The sequence below is a fragment of the Mixophyes fleayi genome, chromosome 1, assembly GCF_038048845.1.
Source record: "Mixophyes fleayi isolate aMixFle1 chromosome 1, aMixFle1.hap1, whole genome shotgun sequence".
Classification (NCBI taxonomy): Eukaryota; Metazoa; Chordata; class Amphibia; order Anura; family Limnodynastidae; genus Mixophyes; species Mixophyes fleayi.
This window is the reverse complement of record NC_134402.1, coordinates 387323795-387346386: the sequence shown is the minus strand read 5'-3', so window position 1 is coordinate 387346386 and position 22592 is coordinate 387323795. Positions and strand designations below refer to the sequence as shown.

The following is a 22592-nucleotide window of genomic DNA, read 5'->3' as shown; positions in this document are numbered from 1 at the left end:
ATATATATATACATATATATATACATATATATATATACATATATATACATATACACATACATATAGATAGATAGATAAATAGATATAGGATTTGTGCACAATTTCTACATAATGACCAATATCGAATAAGTATACCAGAATCTTTGATTAAGTTTGTGTTTATTATTTTTATAACAACAAATCAGGCAGCACAAAGTCGGCAAGGAAGCATTTTTGAAGTACCAGTGCAGCTGCTGTTCTTTGTATAAATTAACTCTCACGCAAGTTGTGAAGAGGAAAGAGGAAACATGATGGGAAAAATTTGCAAGGGCATAAATATGATGAAGCAGCTTTGAATGAAAAAGGAAAAGTTGTTGAAACTGTTATACAGCTCTAAAAACAATATGAACACATTTATGAAATAAATTATGACAAAAACTTTCACATTGAAAACAGGTAACCAATATACATTAACAATGGTGCATACCCTCAACATAGAATAGTTTTCACAATGAAATGTAAAGAGAAACTACACCCATCTAAATGTTATTTTCTGGAAAATTGGGGAAATTGGATCAGTCTTGGGACTTTGGGTGAACTTTGAGAAATCAACGGCTATTTTTCTAGGTAGAGGCCCATCGAAACCTCCATGGACTCGAACTCTTCGATTGGAGTGGGCTGATAAGTCAATACTGTACTTGGGGATCCAACTCCCAAGGAACATGGCCACGCTCTATAATCTCGATAATGGTAAAGCTATAACTGATATGCAGAAGGAATTGGATAGTTGAGGAAAAATTTATCTCTCTTATTTGGGGAGGACGAACCTTTTGACGATAATATTGTTTCCTCGCTTGTTATACCCATTACAAACATTACCACTCCTTTTAACACAAAAAGATTCACAACACATTAAATTATTTGTTCCGTAGATTCATATGGAACAAAAAGCGCACTAGGATTAGCCTTATTAAACTTCAACAACCTAAGACAAACGGGGGTATACATTTTCCTGCAGCCAACTACGTTACTTGAAGGATTGGCTTCAAGTAACAGATCAGAGCATTTACACTAATCTAGCAGTAGAGAAACAATTTATCTCTGATATCCATATAAAGGCCTTTCTTCATTTGCATTATTAGGAATTACCTATCCATACTTTTGAAAATCCCCTTGTTCTTTCTGTGAGTAAGATCTGGCATATATTACGGCATAAACTTAATCTTAACCATTATAAGTCCATACATTTACTGTTTCTAAAAAAAACCTGCATTTCAAGATGGCATGGCGGCTCGCCCCTTTATCAGATGGGAGAAAGAGGGATTATGGACAGTTGTACAATTATTACATAAGACTAGGAGGAAACCACTCCGCTATAGCGGAGCGTTGGAAACATTTCCCTTTCTGGGACCATTTTCTTTATCTAGGCTCAATATTACGCGTGAGAGGTGATCACTCTTTTCACAGAAGTTGATTGGGATAATCCTCTTGATACTTTTTTTTTTTTTTAAACAAGTGTTATTAACGGTCAAAAAAATAATTAACAGTGCAAAAGGATACATGCTATATCAAACAAAGTATATTCAGTACATTGGATAGTGAAGTAGAAGTCTCCGTGCTTCAGAGATAAAATAGCACAGATTCAATGAAATAAAGACCGGCATTTTTAAATTTAAAAGAGAAGAAAAGAAAAGGAGAAGGAAGAGGAAGATAAAAGAGAAGATGAGAGGTGGAGGAGGAGAAGGGGAGGTGCGTGGGAAATCCCTCTTGAGTCAGAGGCAAAGAGATGGGAGGGGAAAGGGTTAGGTGAGGGCAGGGGGTATAATTAGGTAAAGGGGGAGCGGTATTGTAAGTGAGACATCCAGGGGTCCCAGACCTTGTTAAAAGATTTGGCCGTGTTTCGTATAATGCTAGTCATGTATTCCATCTTATACGTATGCCAAATCCTATTAGTTACAGCGGAGAATGAAGGGGGGGCAGACTGCCTCCAATCTATGGCGATTTGACATGTGGCCGCTAAAATAATGTGACGAGCAAGTTTATTTTGGTGTCTAGTGGCCGTGGGGAACCCGAGGGGTAGAATGAAAAATTTAGGGTCGAAGGGTAAGGGGGTTTGAATTAACATTTCTATCAAAGCTTTAATTTCGCACCAGAAGGGAATCCGTTTCGGGCAGTCCCACCATATATGTAAGAAAGAGCCCGCGCCAGAGCATAGACGCCAACATCTGTCAGAGGAATCAGGCAGTATCTTTTGTAGTCGAGTAGGTACATAGTACCACTGGTAGAGAAGTTTGTAAACATTTTCCTTTATTCGGACGCAGATTGAGCTGGAGGCAGCATTGTCCCGAATTTCCGACCACTCCTCATCATCAAGAGGAGAGCCCAGGTCATGTTCCCATGACATCTCGTGAGGGTCTCGAGGAGGAGTAGAGGGAGCAATTAGTTCAGAATAGATATTAGAAATAAGACCTGACGTCGATGCCTGGCGCAGATGTCGAGAAATAAGACGTGGTTTGGAGAGGGAGTGAAAGTTGCGAATTTGCAGGAATTAATAAAATATCCGTGTGGGCAGGCCAATTTTAGTTTGAATGTCCGTAAATTGGGGAAATGTTGTATCGCGGGTTATGTCATTTAGGAAAAGTATCCTTCGGGAATGCCACGGAAGGAATGTGGAATGGTGTAGACCAGGAGGGAAATCAGGGTTATTAAAAAGGGGGATAATTGGTGATGGATGCGGAGAGATACCATAAAGCCTGATGGATGAGTCCCATATAGCCAGAGAATGGGAGATTATGGGATGAGACAAAGCTTTTTTGGGGCGACGTGCCCTTGGAATCCACAGAAGGGAGGCAGGAGTAAGCATCCCCAGACTTTCCGCCTCTAGTGTCACCCAGACCCTAGCAAAAACAGGACCGTTCCATAGGACACATTGAGCGATTTGGGCCGATAGGTAGTATTTTTTAAAATTAGGTATACCTAGACCACCACCCCGCGAGGATCTCTGTAGGACCCCGAGTCGTACTCGTGGGCGTCTACCTGCCCAAATAAATTTAGAAGACTCAAATTGGAGAAATTTAAATACATAGGGGGGAATTCGGATAGGTAAGGTTTGAAAAAGGTATAACAGTCTGGGAAGAATATTCATTTTAACAGAGTTTATACGACCTATCCAGGAGATAAATTGGAGGGACCAGGTGTTGAAATCTTTCTTAATTTGGGAAAGGGTATGGGGGAAATTAGCTTGGAATAGATGGGAGAGATTTTTGGTAAGGAAGACCCCCAAGTATTTTATTTTCTGGCGATGCCAAGTGAAAGGGAATGTTTGATCTAGGATTGCTTTATCTGTTTTAGAGAAATAGAAATCCAAAGTTTCAGTTTTGGCAGGGTTAATTTTATAGCCCAAAAAGTGCCCATAAGTATCTAATTCCGAAAGGAGGGGGGGGGGGGGAGAGAGGTAATGGGGTTGGACATGCTAATGAGGACATCATCTGCATACAAAGCAATTTTGCTTTCCGTAGAACTGACCTTTATACCGGAAATGGATTGGTTGGAACGAATTCTGGCTGCTAACGGTTCGATTATAAGGGCGAAGATCAATGGGGAGAGGGGGCAACCCTGGCGAGTGCCATTAGAAATTGTAAATGGTTTGGAGGTTAGGCCATTGACCGAAACCGTAGCAGAAGGGTTTCTATAAAGAGCCAAAATACCAGTTAGAAACCTACCACAAAAGCCCATGGATTCGAGAACCCCCCTCATAAATGTCCAAGAGATACGGTCAAACGCCTTTTCCGCATCCAAGGCCATCATGAGGGAGGGCAATTTTCCGTTATGTATAGAGTGGATCAAATCGATGGATCTTCTAGTGTTGTCAGGGGCCTGTCTCCCATCCTCTTGATACTTTATTATTAGCTACTCCTTCCAAAAAAAGAGCAATTTCATCTAATTATATCTCTCTGAGAACCATAATTGATCATACTAAAATGACATTGGGTATTAGTCGGTGGTTACGCTACTTTCCTGGATTGACAGAACAAACGTTATTAAAGGAATAAGCTAGGTCCATTAAACTCTTTCCAGCGTCCATGTATGCAGAAATGTTCCTTAATATATTTCATAAAGGCTACCTCTCACCTCATCGTCGAGGTATTATTGGGTTGACAGATGACCCTAGATGTCTCAAATGCGGCGAACCTCATGCAGATTTGTATCATTGCTTTTGGGCTTGTCCTGTGATTAGGGCCTTCTGGACCCGGATATGGAGATTTGCGACTGCAGAACTAGTAAATTATTTGCCGCTTACCCCTGATTGGGCAATTTTGGGCATACTGCCATCTGATGCACGTACTTCGGCAGGAGGGAGAAGGTTGCTTATGGCAATATCGGCTGCGGCTAGAAAATCGGTCCTCCATATGTGGATTCAGAATTCCCCTCCAACATTGGATTTATTTAAGGAGAGGATGTATTTTCTCTTACGGATGGAGTGGTTGGAGGCGTCACTCCAGAAAGGTAAATTAACTTGTAAATTCTTTGAAACCTGGGAAAGTTATATCAATACCCTACCCACTCTGCTGCGAATACAGCTACATGATTGCTTCCACCAAACCATCTGGTTTAAAACTAGAATATTTCTTCAAGATCCCCAATCCTTGTATAGGGAAGGAGATTTGGTCTGTTCTTTCCCTCCCCGCACTTTGATGTCTCTTTAATGTTTCTTTGGTAACAGTTGATTCTGGATTGGAGGAGTTGGGGTTTCTGGTTTGCTCTTCCCTATGGAAGATGTTATTATTGTTATTATTAATAACACTACTCTTATGACAAATACAATAAGATTGTTTAATTAAGGCTGCTTCTCGGTAAATATATCCACCGAACAAGTAACAATGTGAATAGTCTGGTACGCTAAATGTACTTGTGATTGACTCTTAATATGGACAAATACTACTGTATTGAATATATCTGAACTTCTTCAATAAAATATGTTTAAAAAAAAAAGAAGAAAGTATTAACTTCCGGGAGGGAGGCCAGTTTACGTTGGAAATAAAGGGACAATGCTGGCTAAGCGCGACCCCTTGTCCAAACCAGCTAGAAGAAAGCCAGAAACCTAGAAAGCTTGAAACCGGAAGTGTGAAAGTGATTTGATTCACACCATAAAACATAAGTCTTCCATGTTCTGTAATAAATGGCTGCTAATGAAGGCTTCCTGGCCTTGATCATGGTCTTAACTACCTTTGTTGAAAAACCCTTGGCCTTCAGAATCATGGCCTCAATAGCCACGCCATTAAAGTCAGCCGACCTAACAAGTGGCAGCGCAGGGGACCCTGGAGTGATCAAGTCTGGCCTGAGAGTAGTCTGAAAGGAGGGTCTGCTACCATTCCTAGCAGATCTGAGTTCCAGGCTCAGCACGGCCAGTCCGGTCACTAGGATGGCCTTCACCCGTTCCCTCTTCAGTTTCTTGGGAACCTTCAGGTTCATAGGAAGGGGAGCTAATAAGTAAACTAGGTGAAATTGCCAAGGAATCACTAGAGCATCCACAAATCACGCCGCGGGGTTCCTGGTCTTTGAGCAAAAGAGAGGAACTTTGAAATTCAACCGCGAGGACATCAGATCTATTTCTGAACAACCCCACCGTTGAACCAGGAGACCGAAGACTTCGGGATGAAGGGACTATTCTCCTGAATGAACTGTGTTTCGGCTGAGATAATCGGCCTCCCAGCTGTCTACATCCGGAAAGAATATTGCTGATATAATTGGAACATGTTTCTCTGCATCAGCATTATCCTGGTCGCTACTCTCATGGCCCTGGCATGCGCGTGCCTCCCTAATGATTGAGGTACGCTACTGCCGTCGCATTGTCCGACTGGACCCTGATCAGCTTTCCGTGCAGAAACACCTGAGTTTGTACCAGCACCCGGTATATATAGCTCGTAGCTCCAACACGTTTATGGGAAGAGCTGATTTCAGCGGGTCCAACTGACACTGGAATCTAAGGGTTGTAATGAGTCCCCCCCCAACCTGACAGACTTGCGTCTGTGGCGACAACCATTCCCAGGTCACCATTCCCAGGACTGAAGAGATCATCCCCGGGAGAGATGTGACCTGAGCAGCCCCCAGGTGAGGGACAAGCAGACCTGATAGAATGATCATCTGCCTGTCCGGATGTAGGCGAGAACCTAATCACATGCACACGATTTAATATATATATATATATATATATATATATATATATATATATATACACACACACACACACACACACTCTATCAAATAGATATAATTGTAATGCTAGGTTGTAACAAGTCACAACAAAAATAGCCACACACACACTCTTCAAACAATAAACTTGCATAAAGAGCGGCATAAGAAGATAAAAACCTGTCCTGTGTGAGGGGCACAGCAGGGCTCCATCCTCCATTGTGTGGAAATGGCGCTGAAAGCTCCGTGCTGGCGCCAGGAAGTAGGAGAGGAGTCCAGGACCCCCCCCCCCCTCCTTTCTAGCCAATGACTGCCCCCGCGTCCACAATGACGCTCTGTGCCCCCTGTGTGAGCCGCAGCCACGGCTGTGCTCTCCGATTCAACAGAGATCTGCTGTGGTTGCTCTGGTCTCCCTTGTTGCCGGCATTGCTCGCTGCCTAGGGGGGAGGGAGATGCGACCGCAGCACCTGTTCTGTGTGCGCTGACAGTCGCTTTTGACGGGAAAATTTAAAAATAAATAGCCGGCAATGAGATAGCTGTCAAAGCTACTCACCCCGGCTCAGGGACCCAGGGGTGGAGGAAGGCCACAGGCTATCCACTCCCTGGGAGGCGTCCCTGGGCCCAGCACTTCCCTGCTATAAAAAATAAAAATAAATATCAAATATAATTAAAAACCATTAAATCCAGGGTAGGAGCCCTGGAAAACATGCCTACTCCAAAAGCACAAATACTAAAACTCAGGCTCCTTCCTGTGGGAGGGGTATAGCAGGGGTGGAGCTACACTCACAGACTTAACTGGTTAAGTGCCTGGACTCCTGGTACCACCTATTATACCCCTATATATAGCAGTGTCCCCCAATTGGATGTATGAGAAAGGTTTATTTGAATTCATTCCCAACCAGAAAGCAAACAAAATTAAATCCTTTCTATCTGTACCATATATTTCAGTTCTGGATGAGGAGACAGTAGTTAATCCTAAAAACTCTGTAATGTCAGAATTAATATTACAATTAATATATTGAAAATAACAGAGGATATATATGTTACTTAACCATTATAGAACATGTGTCTCAAGTGCGAGAGCTTGAATAAGCACATCTTCATGGAAAACATATGCTAAACCATAAGCAGAACCCCATGCTGGATTTCTTTGTTTTCTGATTCAGGAAGTAAACAAATGTAGACAATAAGAAAATACAGCACATCCATTTCCTGTGGATTATTTATATTGTAATTCATGTGAACAAAGAGCTGTTCTTGGGAAAATAACCAGAACGGGATGCGTTTCAGGAACATTTGGTAATATGTAGATGCATAATGTTTTGTGAGATGTATCAAGATGTGCAACAGTGACAGTCAGTTATGGGATTTTGACATATAATGTTCTCCAACATTATTTCTTGCTCTCCTTACATGACCTTTTGGGGTAAAGAAAAAAATTAAACAAAGTGTAAATTGTTTTGCATACCTTCTGTGAATAAAAATGGAGAAAAAGATTGTGCATCTAGACCATGGTGTCAGAAATTAAATTTAAGGTCTTAGAAGATTAAACTGGCTAATTGTGATCCAGCGGCTGGCCTAATTTGCATGTCACTTTTAATTAATGCACAGAAAGCCCAGAACTGGGATCCATGAAATCAACTAATGTTGCCTTTTCTGGTGTTAATCCTTGAAATTCTCTGCTAATAGCACCTTAAACCACATTTCTTATTTAACATCATCAAGTTGATCTTTCTTACTGAAAGCACTCTAGCCTGGGATGTTATTTGATTAACTGCACAGAAGCCCTTGCTGTGAATATAGTTGGTGAATGTGACTCGCTAAAGTGATTCCATAATTAAATACTGTAAATCAAAACAGTAATATTTTTACTAGTTGTAGTGCTATAAGTTCTACTTACCGAAGCATCTTTTAATTTTTTCTCATATGTAAAGCAATACATTTCAGGGTCTTCTCCGTCTTTCACAAGATCAAAGCTATATTTGTTGGCTGGCTGTGCCACAGTAATCAGCGCTTTCTTTAACTCTTCCACATATTTTGGCCTCTCCATCTCCATATCCATTGCTTCCCTGGACACATCTTTCCCGGACACTTTTTGAAAAGACAAACGGAACATTCAGGAGGTAAGAGTTCCAGATGTGAGCAAATTGGCAATGGATTATTCTGCTATTTTGTAACGTTGTGACTAATCCTATTTTTTACTCTTTTCCATTTGTCAATTCATAATGCATCAATTTCATATTCATTTGTATAATGTTGGCTCTCCAAACATGGCTCTCTGTAGGTGCTCTAAAATTATTTCACATTGATTACAGGCAGAAAAGAAAACAAAAGCAGCGATTCTTCTACCATGTATGAGGACCCTGAGTTTTGCACGTTAACTTGCGTCATACTTTTGTTACTCAGATGGATTGCATCTCCGTAACATAAATAATGGCAAATTACATCATAAAGCACAGAGAATGACAGATTTTTATTATGTTATTGCCAGTTATTGCTCTCCCATATCCTTCTATTATTCCTTACAATCACTTCACTGTGTTTAAACTAAAACAAGCATTACAAACTATGTGAAAAAGAGGTATCCTTACAATGGTGGCTTGGTTCAAAAGGACCACTGTGAAGAATTGGGAAATTAATGCTAAAATACATGTTGAAAATAGTACTAATGTAAAATGTAATTGTAAAGATTTAAAAGTTATATTGACAAGAACTGTAGTATTAACACTACAATGTACTGGTTTGTACATGCCCTCCTGCAAATCTTACTAATTAAATTATATTATATTTTTGGCAACCTTCTGTGCTTTTCACCATGGGCATTATATGTTATTGCCCTTGGAAACAACACAGACTATTCTACTGATACAATTGTATCCAATATAGAGAGATCATCGTTGTCAAATACAAAACAAATTAAAATAACAATCCATATAAAAAAAAAAAAAAAAGGAATTACAAATAATTATTTTCAAAGAAACGCATCTTGATGACAGAAAAACAAAGCTATTAGGAAACAGTGGGGAGCTGATAGTTTAGTATCCTTACCCTAAAAATGGCATTTCGATAAATTCCCTGGATCACTTGCCCCCACAATGTTTACTACAAATTATAGCTACAGATATTATACAGATATTATGTCTTATAAGAAAGGCATGAAATCCATTTTTAATTATGTTGGTGAAGTTGCCATCACCTCCTCATGTGGTAAGGAATTCCATAACTTAGCCTCCCTTACAGTAAATAACCCCTTCCATTAAGTAAATGTTTCAGAAGGAAAAACTTAAAAATCAAAAAAGTTGCTTAAAGGCGAAATACTTTTGTAACATTTTTTTTGTGTGAAACATTAACATTAAGGAAAAAAATGAATTATCTGCACTCAAATGGTAAAACAAGTTCTGAAAATAAGAAAGCTGGAAGCATTAGTAGGACAGTGCATCTTAATTTTAAAATAATACACAACTAAAAAGATTCTATTTTGAAATTTGATACGGCAAATTAAAAATGACCTAAAATAAAAGACACAAGAATGATATTGATGCTGTGTTAGGACTTATGCTTTGTTACCGTTTTATTTTAAATAATTTTTAATATTCCATATTGTATAGCTAAATAAAGTCTTTTAAATTACAGATTTTTAAAATTCACGTTACATTTATGTTAAATAAAGTTATAGCACTCTAATGAGCTTTATTATAAACCATATTAGTTTGGATTTTGTAACAAAAATCGTGTGCAGTATGTATATGAAAAAAGAGAAATAATACAGAGAAAGAACACATAGAAATAAAAATATATTGCCCATATTTCATGTGTTTGAATAAAATGTTTGTATACTTTCACATAAATTTTTATTAGACTCGTATCTTTTATTGTTATGCACAGGAATATCTTGGAAGCCTTACTCTTTAGTGTTTTGGCTGTAATACTTTGTGCCCTGCTGTGCACATTATATAGTTTATTGATTGCTGTGATTGGGTAGTAATAGTGATATATATCACAGTGTGATGGCTAAGCAGTAATGCACAACCAGCTCAGCATTTTTATCTATAAGGGCCATGTTGAACAGAACCAATATTGAGAGTTTTTTTTGCAGGTTCCTCTCTCTATTCTTTTGCATTCCCATCCGCAGCAGAAAAGTATACAAGTCTAGCGCTTTATCTCAATAATATCTCAACTAAGAGCAAGAGGGGAAGGCAGGCAAGTTCCAGACAAGGGGGGGGTGTCAATTTCTAGCAATGACCTATCGGGATGTTAGCAGTGGGGCACGAAGGGGGGGTTTCTGCGTCTCCACATTCATTGACTTAGACTTCCCCCTTCTGTCCAAAATGACACAAAAGTGTAGGGTTCTTCCCCTAAAATCTGAAGTCTTAAGAATTAACAGGGACCTACAATAAAATAATGATAGTCCTTGTGCAGGAAATATAATTGCAATGTCCCTTCTGTCCTTTGTCTATCTACTACACTCATGGTAGGCTGGAAGGTCAGGTAAATATTAAGGTCAAGATTTTTTTATTTCAATCCTATTTCAACAATTATTCAATCCTAATTTCAACAATTATTGCTATGTGAATGGCACACCACTGACCTAAGACAATGCTATATAATCCAAAAGATGGTTAGAAAAGTAATCGTCCAAGACTGATCATTTTCGATCACAAATAGTTTAGGAACAATTACACTGATGTTTGTGTAGGCACACACAATAAAGCAATCTGCTTCCAATGCATAATCAAATGTATCACTTTGGACTGTTCCATTTTTTATTTAAGCAGATCCTGAGACTCCGTCCCAGTGTCAAAAGGTAAAATTATTTTCAGTGAGGCAGAGTAACAAAATTGGTTCAATTTGTCATTATTGGTGCATGTGTCCAGTTTAAATTTCTTAATTAACAAGGTAAAAAAAACAAAAAACAAATAACATTGCATGAGTAGGCATCATTACTTTTTCTCCTGAAAAATAAACATTTTTTAATGTAAAAAGAAAGCTCATTTTGTAACAAAAAATAATAATGGGACCTATACCCAGTTTAGGAAGATCTGTAAACTAAAAAGATTTTCCTGGGAAATGATAGCAGGTCTGCACATTCACATGATGGGTCACTGATGAGTGCCCCCCCCCCCCCCCCCACTCTAAGGTACTGCAAATCAGTGTCCCAACCTTCAGCATTGTGAAACCAATTACAATTCTAAAGCAACAACCTAATTATGCGATGCTTGTTTGTGAACAACAGCGGTGGCTGCATACAGATGGTGAGTCCAGTATCCTTGGCTATGTCGATGGGCCCACATAAGGCTATTAGGAAGCATACAATACAATTGTGCAATATATGGAGGTTGAATGGTGGCATACAAGGTTACATATTGACTATATATGATGCCATATTAGGTTATACTGGGTGGGGTATATGATGGCATGAGGATACATGGGGGCATATTAGTGGACAGTTGGCTCTTGCGCAAATACACAAGTTTTCTACCATGTACATTAAATACTAAAGCTTCAGGGCACTTGTACTGTGATCCCTCCTTTTTAATACTTGCAATAAAATCTATACCACTCTCGCTAGAACATCAGGTTTTGTCTGTGTACAAAGTCAATTTAGAAATTACTTTGTCCATACTGGTTCAGATTTATGGAAAATCATGGAAAACAAAGATAAAATACATTTTGACGTGTACTAAAGGTACAATGACGAAATGATCCAAGTATTTATCTTCTGAATTTACCTTCACCGATCCATGCCGTGTGCCCGTTACAGAGCGTTACAGTAAATCCTTGGTCTAATTCTTCCTCCCAGCCAATCTGCAGAAAATATGTAGCTCCTGGGTCAGAAGCAAGAGAGATTTTCCTCACTTTTTTTTCCATGTTCTTTAGAAAGTGTATCTGCATGAAACGTAGAATAATTGTATATGTTAAATATTTAGAGCTAGCTGGTTAGAAATTCAAGAAAATCACAAGTTACAATAAGGTTCTGGCTGCACCCATTGGTGACCGTAGCTCCACGTGCCAAGTCTCATAACCTTTTCTACCTCTCTCCTTTCTCTGGGCCGTTTTGTAATGTTTGTAACAGAAAATTAGTGGTCAAATCATAACGTATAATGTCTTATTATTTCTCTATGCCCTTGATATAAATAATTAAAAAACATCACTAAATTTAAAGCTGTACATAAAAATGGGACATGACATAAATTACATTAAGTTTTTCCAACACCCAAATCCCCATTTAAGTGGAGTCCCTCCCCTGGTGCTCCCACCATTACCTTTGAATTGCCCATTTTTCCCCAATATAGAAGCTTCTCCACAAAACACCAGAAACAATACATGCCTCAAATGTCACCTGTCTCAGGTGTGCTGAGGTTGAGCAAACTGCCTCTAACCAGGTGGGGGCGCTAGAAGTGGAAAAAAACTTTACATTGATACATTAACACGACAACCTATGGTAATTAAAAATGGCCCCTAGGACAGGATTGATATTAGTAGCCTTGTGGTCTATGTGGGAGAGGCAGCTTTCAATGTTTAAATATAGCAAAAATACCCTACTACTGAATAATGACCCACTGTAGAGAGGAAGACCAACGTGTGTAATAAGCAACCATACACAGGAGAAAAAATATGCAAATGCTTGTAAGTGGTGCTTGGAAATATGACAGTAGAATGGTTTTAATACATTTCAGCTATACATTGAGAGCAACAACCCTTTTATTTTTAAAAATTCTTAACGAGTAAGGATGAGACAGACAACATTGGAGACGTTCCTTTATTTTAAATGTGCAACAAGTAACCAAATATGAGTATACTGCAGATTACAGTATTTAGAGTATGAAATGTATGTGCTACCTATTTCCAACTAAAGGTTATTCCAGATAACAATGCCTTTGGGAGAAGTTAACTGTCAAAATTTATATCAGCAGTGGGCAACAGAGCAATCACCTGCGGCCCCCCAGTCGGCTGCTTCTGATTATAGCAGAACTGGGGCAGCTGACGTCCGGGTCACGTGACCTCATCTGCACAGTGCAGGGAGGTTACTTGGCATACCTGGATGAGGAGGGAGTGCACTCTGTTCTTCTCCTTCCTGTGTGCAGACCTGCGACTCTACCCCACTTTCACGTTACCCATCACTGATATATAGATCAGTGTTCCCGCAGAAGTTCATTAAACTACTGAGGAGTATAAGTGTGGGTATAGATTGGCATGGTTTTCTGCTACCTATGTCACACTGCATTTAAGGACCAGCAGATGCAGCATGGGAAGAGAGTGAAAAAGGGCTCATATTGAGATCATTTTTGCCCCAATAGGGATAATGGATGTTGATGGAGAAATGCACACTGATCTGAGCTTTTTAACATAATGGATGGTGGAATACCGGCAGGAGAAAGTGAAGCTTTCGCCAATTTTCCTGGCCCTGATTCAGTCAATATTGTATATGAGCAGTAACAACAAGTGGGACGACAGCTATATATGTCTTGTAGTATCACATTGCCCTGACGTGTTGGCTTTTCAGTTCTTATGAATCACATTTTAGTTTAGTGTGTGAATTTATTACATTTTTACATTAAAAATGTAAAATTAAAAATAGATATTTCATGCCCTCAAGAGTAGATACTTAGAATGTAAATAAGGTTTACATAATTGGAATATACTGCATGCTCCTGCTTCATCAGCAAGCCAAGAGTGCTGCATATAGATCAGTTTATATAGGTGCCGCAAATCTGCACATTACACAGGATAAACCTCTTCCTCAGGCAACTGGAATACGAATGAAGCTGTATGTGGGGAGGCAGCTGGAATATATCAAACACTGCAGATGTGAGGTAGTTGCGGACAAGGGGAGTATACATAGGTACATATAAAACAACAAATATAGCATACTAAATAATGTAAAGCAGTAAGAAAATATGTTTATATTATTTGAAAACAATTCATGACTTCAAATAGCAATACAATAAATAACCATTAAGTACAAATCCAGAAAGCTTCATATTTTCTTAACAGGATGGATCTATCACCTCCTTTATTAGATAAATGCAAGTGGTGTTTACATTTGGTATAAATGATCATGCATTTAAATATTTATTAAACACATTGTTAATCATTACTGCAAAAGTAGATAAAGTAGACACAGTCTGTGGCTTTAGGTGGCAGCCTTATGCACTGTGATACAACTGCTTAACCCAAGTGCAAAGCAATATGGATCAGGATCACAAAGATCAGAATCAGATCATTATCAATATTGAAGTCTCTTTGGGGCCAAACACTCAGTGATAATAGGCTAATGTGAGATATTGCAGCATGTATGGTTTTCTTAAAAATAAAATAAAATGAGCTACTGATTAGACTATCAAGTTGGATATTGTTCACTATGGTCCTGTGATTTGATATATTATAGTGGGTTTGACACATTGTAATCATGCATTATGTGTGTGAAAATACTCTTTGGGCAATATACAATGTCGTCCCAGTGCCTGTCTTGCAATTTGATCCTCAAACGTCTTCTAATGACTTTGAGAACAGTTCTACCAAGGTATTGAATATCACAGAAATAAACAAGGGACAGACGACAAGACTCCAACACTTGTGGTGTAGAGACTTTCTTTTACTATGTTTATTATACTTTAAGTGACGAACCAAATGTTCTAAAGTTAGAGACCAGTAAGAAAAGTTTAAGCTCCTTGCTAAATATCCCTATACTAAACTCTACTTTTACTTAAAGACTGTAGGAAATCTCATATGCACTGAAGGCCTGAACACACACGTTTCTCTGCTTTTTTGCTACTTTTATTTCTTGCATTTTTTCAGCCTTCTGACCAATTTTCTCAAATTCAAAATGCAGTGCATACTAGTGCGTTGCTGGCACACTGCATTTTGTATGTTAAAACTAAAAGAAAAACAAAAAACATAAAAAACTTTTGAAAAAAGGGTCAAAAGCATCCAAACGCTTTAACATAGCGGAATATTTTATTGCTTTTATAAGTGTGAAGTCTCCATAGATAAAGTTTGACACAGCCAAAAGAACATATGTAATCCACAACGTTCTGTTGATTTTGTACACAAAAAACATATTTGTTGTCATCTTGCATAATTTTTTCATGTTTGTCTACAGAATGTTATGTGCCAGCGGTGTACTTGGACAATGTAAAATTCCCTCTTGCTCAGTATGGGTGGGGGCAGAATCAGTTGGGGGTGAAGGGATAAATATTAATATGACCGGAAACCCCTTTATTATTGTTTATTTATATAGCACCACCAAAGAACATTAAATCATTCACATCAATCCCTGTGTAGTCTAACTTCTATACTACACTCGCACTAGGGTCTATGCAACCAATTAATCTACCTGTATGTTTTTGGACTAACCTTTATTGGTTAACCATTATCCAGGTACTAGCTCATCATTTATTGGCATAGTCAGGAGAAATAGAAAAGCAGGAATAAATGTTGGCTGAGATCTGTCAACTAGAAGTCTCTAAGGATCCTATTTTATAAAATATTTATAAGTGCAGAATTATGTGCATCATGTGTATACCTCTAGTTATGGTCGTCACAGATGTGCAGATCCGGTTGACCAATCTAGTCTAATCTACCATTAAACTGAACCAGCATTGCTAAAACTATCTAACCAGCAGAAATATTTTTCTGTGCAATCACAATCCCAGCGGACAATATCTGATGATGCTGATCATTAAAACATTGCTCGGATGATGAACCCACATGCCATGTATGTGATCATCTGCCATCCGGAAACAACTCATCTTTAAGATAGCCAAACCAATCTCTGTCCAGTTTATCTACTCACATGAAACGGCAGATATGCTTAAATTGGAAAACTTATAGAATGTGTCTGTGTGTTTTTTCTATTAATGTCAGCTGCATATAGACAAGTAAATACCAGCAGACAAACAGACATATCCAGAAATTTCGATAACGATATACAAGTAGACTAGCAGAATTTAAGCAGGCCTAGACTAATGCCCAATCCCACGCGTTCTGGTTGTACCATATTGAATATAAATCAGTTAAAAGTTTAATTCCACCCGACAGCATTTTACAGTACCATCATTGTCTGAAGGAAAACAGATTTATGGGACAAAAAAATGAATATGGTGTAGCTACCACCATATTCTAATGTTAAAAGTGCTTCTAGTTTATTGCTATTCCTAGGAAAAAACAATTAAATTTACAAAGATTTTTTTACATGATGTATAAAAATTTTTCTCCAATTTTATCTGCAAGGCTTCTAAAAGCTATGCTACACTTACCATATGGCCAATTTAACGAACTAAGGTATTTTCACTGAGCAAACAGTAGCGTTAAATTATTATTATTTTTATTATACATAAAGAAGTGTGATATGTTTTGGATGAAAAGAATCAGGTGTCAAGTGTACAGCAGTGGCATTGGCAGTAAATCTACACAAGAAAATAGAGGACCAGAGAGTTATAAGATAAAGAAAATCCTTTATAATATTTATAAAGGACTCCTGTACATCCATGCTAAAACAACAAAGCAAGAACAAAGAGTGTAGATATATTGTTCAGGTAAGGTCATTTTATTATTTATTACAAGGGGATCTTATGTTCCTGCTATGTTTATACTGTAAGAGCAATGTAGGAGTGAAGAACTGCCGACTTCCTGTTCCATCCGTTGATGATTAGGTTGGATTATGACAGATGAACTGGAATGAATATACTCTATATCTATCTGAGCTGAATAATACATAAGAATATAAGAGATAGCTATATGTCCACCATGCTGTATTTCAGTACTGTGCAGGTAGCTACATAGCAGGAATCAATAATAGGGGTCTGGTGCTTCTCTAACTAAACAAGCAGACAGTGACTGACAGCTAGACAGACTTGCTTTGTAGAAATGAGAGTGTGGACTGGTAGATACATACACAGGATCATGGCAGTGATATCACAGGAACTCAGTCTCAGTCTGTTGATCTGCAGCAGATCCCATTAGCAGGGCCAGAGTAACATAGGGGTTGATGGAGCTGCAGCTCCAGGCCCTTCTAGAAATAGGGCCATGAGGGGTGTAAGGAGAAGGGCTGGCATCATACGCTGCAGCTCTGTGGGTGTTTGCTCACACATGAAGTTGTGCTGCGGATTGCAGAGACTTTTATTTCTCTGTCTCCCTGGTGTTGGGACAAGCAACCAATTAGGGAGTCACTGATGTCACTGTGCAACTCCCTAACTGGTTTCTGCTGCTGCCGAGCACTGCCCCCTGGTGAGAGGAGTGTGTAGTTATCATCCCTGCCACTTACAGCAGCCCATTCCTGCACAGTTCTCTAGACTAATGGGCAGCAGTAAAAATGTGGCACAAGAGGTAACCAGACCTGCTCCTGTTGAAGTGACTGAAAAGTACGTTGTATGTGTTAATAACATTTGTGATATCACATTTTTGTGATATACAAAAAAATAATAAAGTACAGTCTGGTGTATACTCCTGTGTGTGCGTCAGGCATGTATGTTATTCCTGACCCAAATCTCTTAATAGACAACGTTAATGTTATGAAAAGTGTTTTTTATTAAAAAAAAAAAAAAAGTACTAATATTATTTTCAATCAATGTTGTATGACAAGTCTAAAGGCAGTACTTAAAATTAGGAGTATATATATACATACATACATACACACACATATATACACACACTCACTCACATATACACACATATTTATGTACTACAAACTGTAAGTGATAAGAATATCAAGTTTATATTATATAGGCTAAAGTATTTAATCAAATTCATATATTAGGCGATATTCCTTAATATGCTGTACAATATTAATTTAATCAAAAATAAAAAAATACAGCCTTTAGGTTGTACCATTGTTGCAGTGCCTACAGTGGACCACGGCCTCTGCAGCAGCAGCAGCGATACACTGTCAGTAACGTTGTTGGCAGACTGCCTGTGAGCTAATTAGGAGACACTGACACCTCATGCGCTTATGTGACTGCACTGGGGGAGAAAAAAAAAATAATGTTTGCTGTCCTGTGCGGGGAGACAGAGTCTGGAGGTAGTGGAGACTAGTTCCCATCAAGGCCACCCACGGGGGAGTGAGTCGAGCATGGTCCTGGCTGGTCACTAATACCCCATTCATACTGCACCAAAATCCCGGGTTTTTCCCGGGGCGAGCTCAAACGACCCGGGTCTTGGTGCAGTATGAATGGTACAAGTGAAAAATCCCGGGTCTTCAACTCAGGATTTATCGAGGGGTAATTCCCGGGTCGGACCCGGGTTGCCTGCACTATGAATGGTGCAACCCGGGTTTTGGCATAATTGCATGGGGGGGGGGGGAGGTGCGGGGGAGGAGAGAGAGAGAAGTGCTCTGGTGATGACTCCCACAAATTGCCAGGGCACAGACTTGTGCAGTATGAATGGGGTTAACCCGGGTCCGAGGTGCAGTATGAATGGTGTTTCCGAGCTGGCATGCTCCGAGACCCTGCAAAAACCCGGCTTCAAAAACCCGGGATATTGCAGGGGCGGCAGTATGAAAGTGGCATTAGTGCCCACACACTGTCTCTGACCAATGTACGACAATCAGGTAGCAGAGTGTGAAAAAGTTGCGATTTTTTTAAAAATAAATAAAAAAAAATCTGATTTAATTTTTTTTTTATTTAAATCCGATTTTTTGGGGAATTTTTTACAAAATGATCAAGTAAACAAAGAAAACAGGTAAAAGCAATAATACAAAGTTCTTTTAAACACTGTATCTCTAATATTTATTTTAGTTAATTGACTTGAGTGTCACCAATCATGGCATGACACAGCAAACTACACACAGATCACAACACAAACTGCAAAAGGAAAGAAACAGCAATGATGTTAAAAGTTACAATAGTTGGCAATTGCCTTGCCTGATTTGTTAATCTGAATGAGCCTACACATTAGGTTTATTGAACTTCTTAAAAAGAAACACAAGTTTTGCAGCTTTCTCAGTACCAAAGCGGTTTCTCAGTTTTGACTGCACCAAACCAAATGTGGAAAATATTCTTTCTACTGAAGCTGGTGATGCTGCAGCTGTTAGCAATTGCTCTACTGCTACCATGATATTTTCATTACCAGCTACATTTATTGAACCAATGTGCATATTGCACCAGGCTATTGGTGCCATTGTTGACCCAACATTGCGGCCAAACCAGAGGTCATTAAACGGGGTTGCTTTTTTTTTGGAACTTGACTAGTGTTGGTGGATGGGTATGTGAGTGTAGATATTTTTCTTTGACAACCTTAAGAGCTTCTAACTTTTCATCAGCAGTCATAATTAAATTAGTATAGCAAGCAATAGCCTTAGATAGACCTTTTATTAGTAGAGCAGCTACTGTAATGTCAAAGGACCCTTGTCCATATTGCACAGTATGTCAATTACCATTAAAAGCTTGTTAAACCCTGTTTTTTTTAATGGTGATTTAAATCAATGATTTTCTTAAGGAATTATGTGATTTAAATCACAATTTAAATCGTGATTAAAATCAAGTTGATTTACATCGGCACACCCTATCCGGCAGTGCGCATGAGTAGGCGACATTGGGCTGATTTATTTAGAAGTTTATACAAATGGATTTTCCACTTTTTAAAAATAGAAATAAATTAATGATTGTGGGCAGACTAAGCAATGCTGGTAATGAAGATTTCATATTATACGTGTGTGTGTGTGTGTGTGTGTGTGTGTGTGTGTGTGTGTGTGTCCTAATCTACCCTCAGCCAGGTATATAATGATATCTGTTTGCCAGTACACCAGATATTTGCCATGAAAAGTTTAGATATCATATCAAAATATATACATTATATCAGGGCTGCTCAGATTGCTGCCAGTCATTGATAGAAATCATATCCATGATGTCGTTTTCATTTCCTATATGAATTTTATTTTGTAAATGGATAGTGCAGACATAATTTTGGAACAACCTGGACACTCCTGATATACATGGCTAATCAAATATATATGAGCACTGCCATTTATAAAAATCATATGTGCATTGCCATTATTTAAAACATATAAATGGTGGCAATGCAAATTTGATTTTAACGAATTTCTGCAACTGGGCAAAGTGAGTAGTACTGATGTCAATGCTGTGTGATATGTTTCAAACCAAGGTGAAAAGCCAATGGGGAGCACATGCACAAGATTAATTGCTTCATTTTTTTTAGTCACAATAGAGAGCATGGAAGAGGTCCTGGATGGGTGTTGGGGAGTGTTTTAAAGAGCTAACCATACCCCCTGACTAGTCTAAGGACAATCTCTCCATGATTTAGCCATGCCCCCTTCTCATTGTCACTTCATATCGATTCAACCAAGATAGGGGGAGTGTTCTCTCTTGCTCAGGGCACTAAAATATCTTGGAATAACCCCGTTTCCCTTACATGCTACACAAACTAGTAAGTGATAAGCAGATCTTTTAAGATTGTTACAGGTTGGACATCACTTTTTAGGCTTTAGTCACGCCCACCATGGCACACCCACAAGGCACTGATTCCCTCCCCCCCCCCCTGTCCATTAGGACAAAATTGTTAGAGCAGTAGTGGACTGTCAAGTTAATCCTGAACAATAGATTTTACTTTTATGGTTTGTATCTGAAAATGGGGCTTAATGGTCTTTTTACACAATGTCTTAAAATATATGCACATAGTGAGAGCAAATCCAGGTTGTATTCAACTAGGGATTCATAGTCAATGAATAGGCCCAAGGGGTTTCATGAGTTGGGTTAAAAAAAAATATTTAGCAAAATGATGTTATCAATCATGTAAGAATTGCGGTTTCCCTCTAAACAAGTGTAGAGGGATACATATGCTAACATCAAGTAATGCAGAACTGTAATTGTCACCATCTAGAACATGTTCCCTGCTGTTATAATTATGGACATCTGTCTCTATTTACATTGATTCATGGTAAGGCTTTAAAGGACAACTATTGCAAAATGTAAAAGCAAATTCTGACTACCCAGTGTTTTTTGTATCAAACTAGACCCCAGCAAACTATAAATCCAGTTATCTTGTGAGTATATGATATTATAGCAATATCTGATTACGATCTTGTTCCTTAGACAATATATTAAATAATAGTAAACTGAATAAAATATATTATGCTGTAAGACAAACAAACAAACCTGCTATTAGTTTTTCAAATACCACAATAGTTTTCCTACAAGGTAAAACTTATGGGTTTTCATGTGTTCATTGGTCATTAGTTTTAGACCATGTCAATTATTTCTATATGCCATTTCTCATTTCTCAGTTCAAACACTCTGCCATGAAAACTAAACTGGCTGGATGTCAAAAATGAGATGTGTGCAGCCACAATTTAAACTGCTTAACCATCATCATCATCACCATTTATTTATATAGCGCGACTGATTTTGCAGCGCTGTACAGAGAACTCACTTACATCAGTCCCTGCCCCATTGGAGCTTACAGTCTAAATTCCCTAACACACACACAGACAACAGAAAGAGAGAGAGAGATTAGGGTCAATTTTGATAGCAGCCAATTAAACATACCCAGGGCCGGTGCTAGGGTCCTCGGCGCCCTAGGCACAATGTAAAAATCCCCCCCCCCCCCCCCCACACCCGGCACAATGTAACAAAATCTGCCCCCCCGGCACAATGTAAAAAACTCTCCCCCCCCTTCGGCACAATGTAAAAAACTCCCCGCCGCCCCCCGGCACAATGTAAAAAACTCCAACCCCCCCCCCCGGCACAGTGTAAAAAAGTCCCCCTCCCCGTCTTTCCTTACCTTGGCTCTATAAAGCTGGTTCTCTCTGCCGGGTCCTGTCCCTCACTAACACTGTCAGGCCGTGATGATGATGTCACGCCCGACATTCAGTGAGTGGACGGGAAGAGACAGAGCGCCCCATCAGCTGTTGGAGGGGAGGGCGGCAGTGGTGATCCATGGCCCCTCCCCGTGGATCGATCTCAAGCTGTGCGGCGGCCGTTTAAGGTATGCTCAGCGGTCGCCGCACAGTTTTAAACTACAATAGTAATTGCTTTTTAATTCTGAGGCGCCCTAGGCAACTGCCTAACCTTGCCTAATGGGAGCGCCGGGCCTGAACATACCAGTATGTTTTTGGAGTGTGGGAGGAATGGAAACCCACGCAAACACGGGGAGAACATACAAACTCCACACAGATAAGGCCATGGTCGGGAATTGAACTCATGACCCCAGTGCTGCGAGGCAAAAGTGCTAACCACTTAGCCACCATGCTGCCCATCGAGGATAAGTGAATAATGAAATAATACAGCAGTCTGTGATTGAGGTCCCAGCAAGACGCACTGATATACTGTGTTTGGCTACAAATAACAGTCTCAGTTTCCAGACCACCCAGCAGGTCACATGTTCCAGGTCACCCAACAGTTGCACAGGGAGTTCACCAACTGTCACCGTTTCTAGAGAAACCAGCAGGTCAGGTGAAAAGATATATT

General features: G+C 39.2%; 1 protein-coding gene across 3 annotated transcripts in view; it reads right to left on the bottom strand.

The window, feature by feature from the left end:
- The window catches only part of XRCC4 (X-ray repair cross complementing 4), a 253481-nt gene that overhangs the window by 180087 nt on the left and 50802 nt on the right, over window positions 1-22592 (bottom strand). For all 3 annotated transcript variants that reach the window (XM_075180439.1, XM_075180455.1, XM_075180448.1), the window contains exons 2-3: window positions 11901-12057; window positions 8072-8262 (exon numbers count right to left, since the gene is read on the bottom strand). In XM_075180439.1, coding sequence (XP_075036540.1) covers window positions 8072-8262; window positions 11901-12039 — 330 coding nt within the window. In that variant the 5' untranslated portion in view covers window positions 12040-12057. The remainder of the gene's footprint in view (window positions 1-8071; window positions 8263-11900; window positions 12058-22592) is intronic.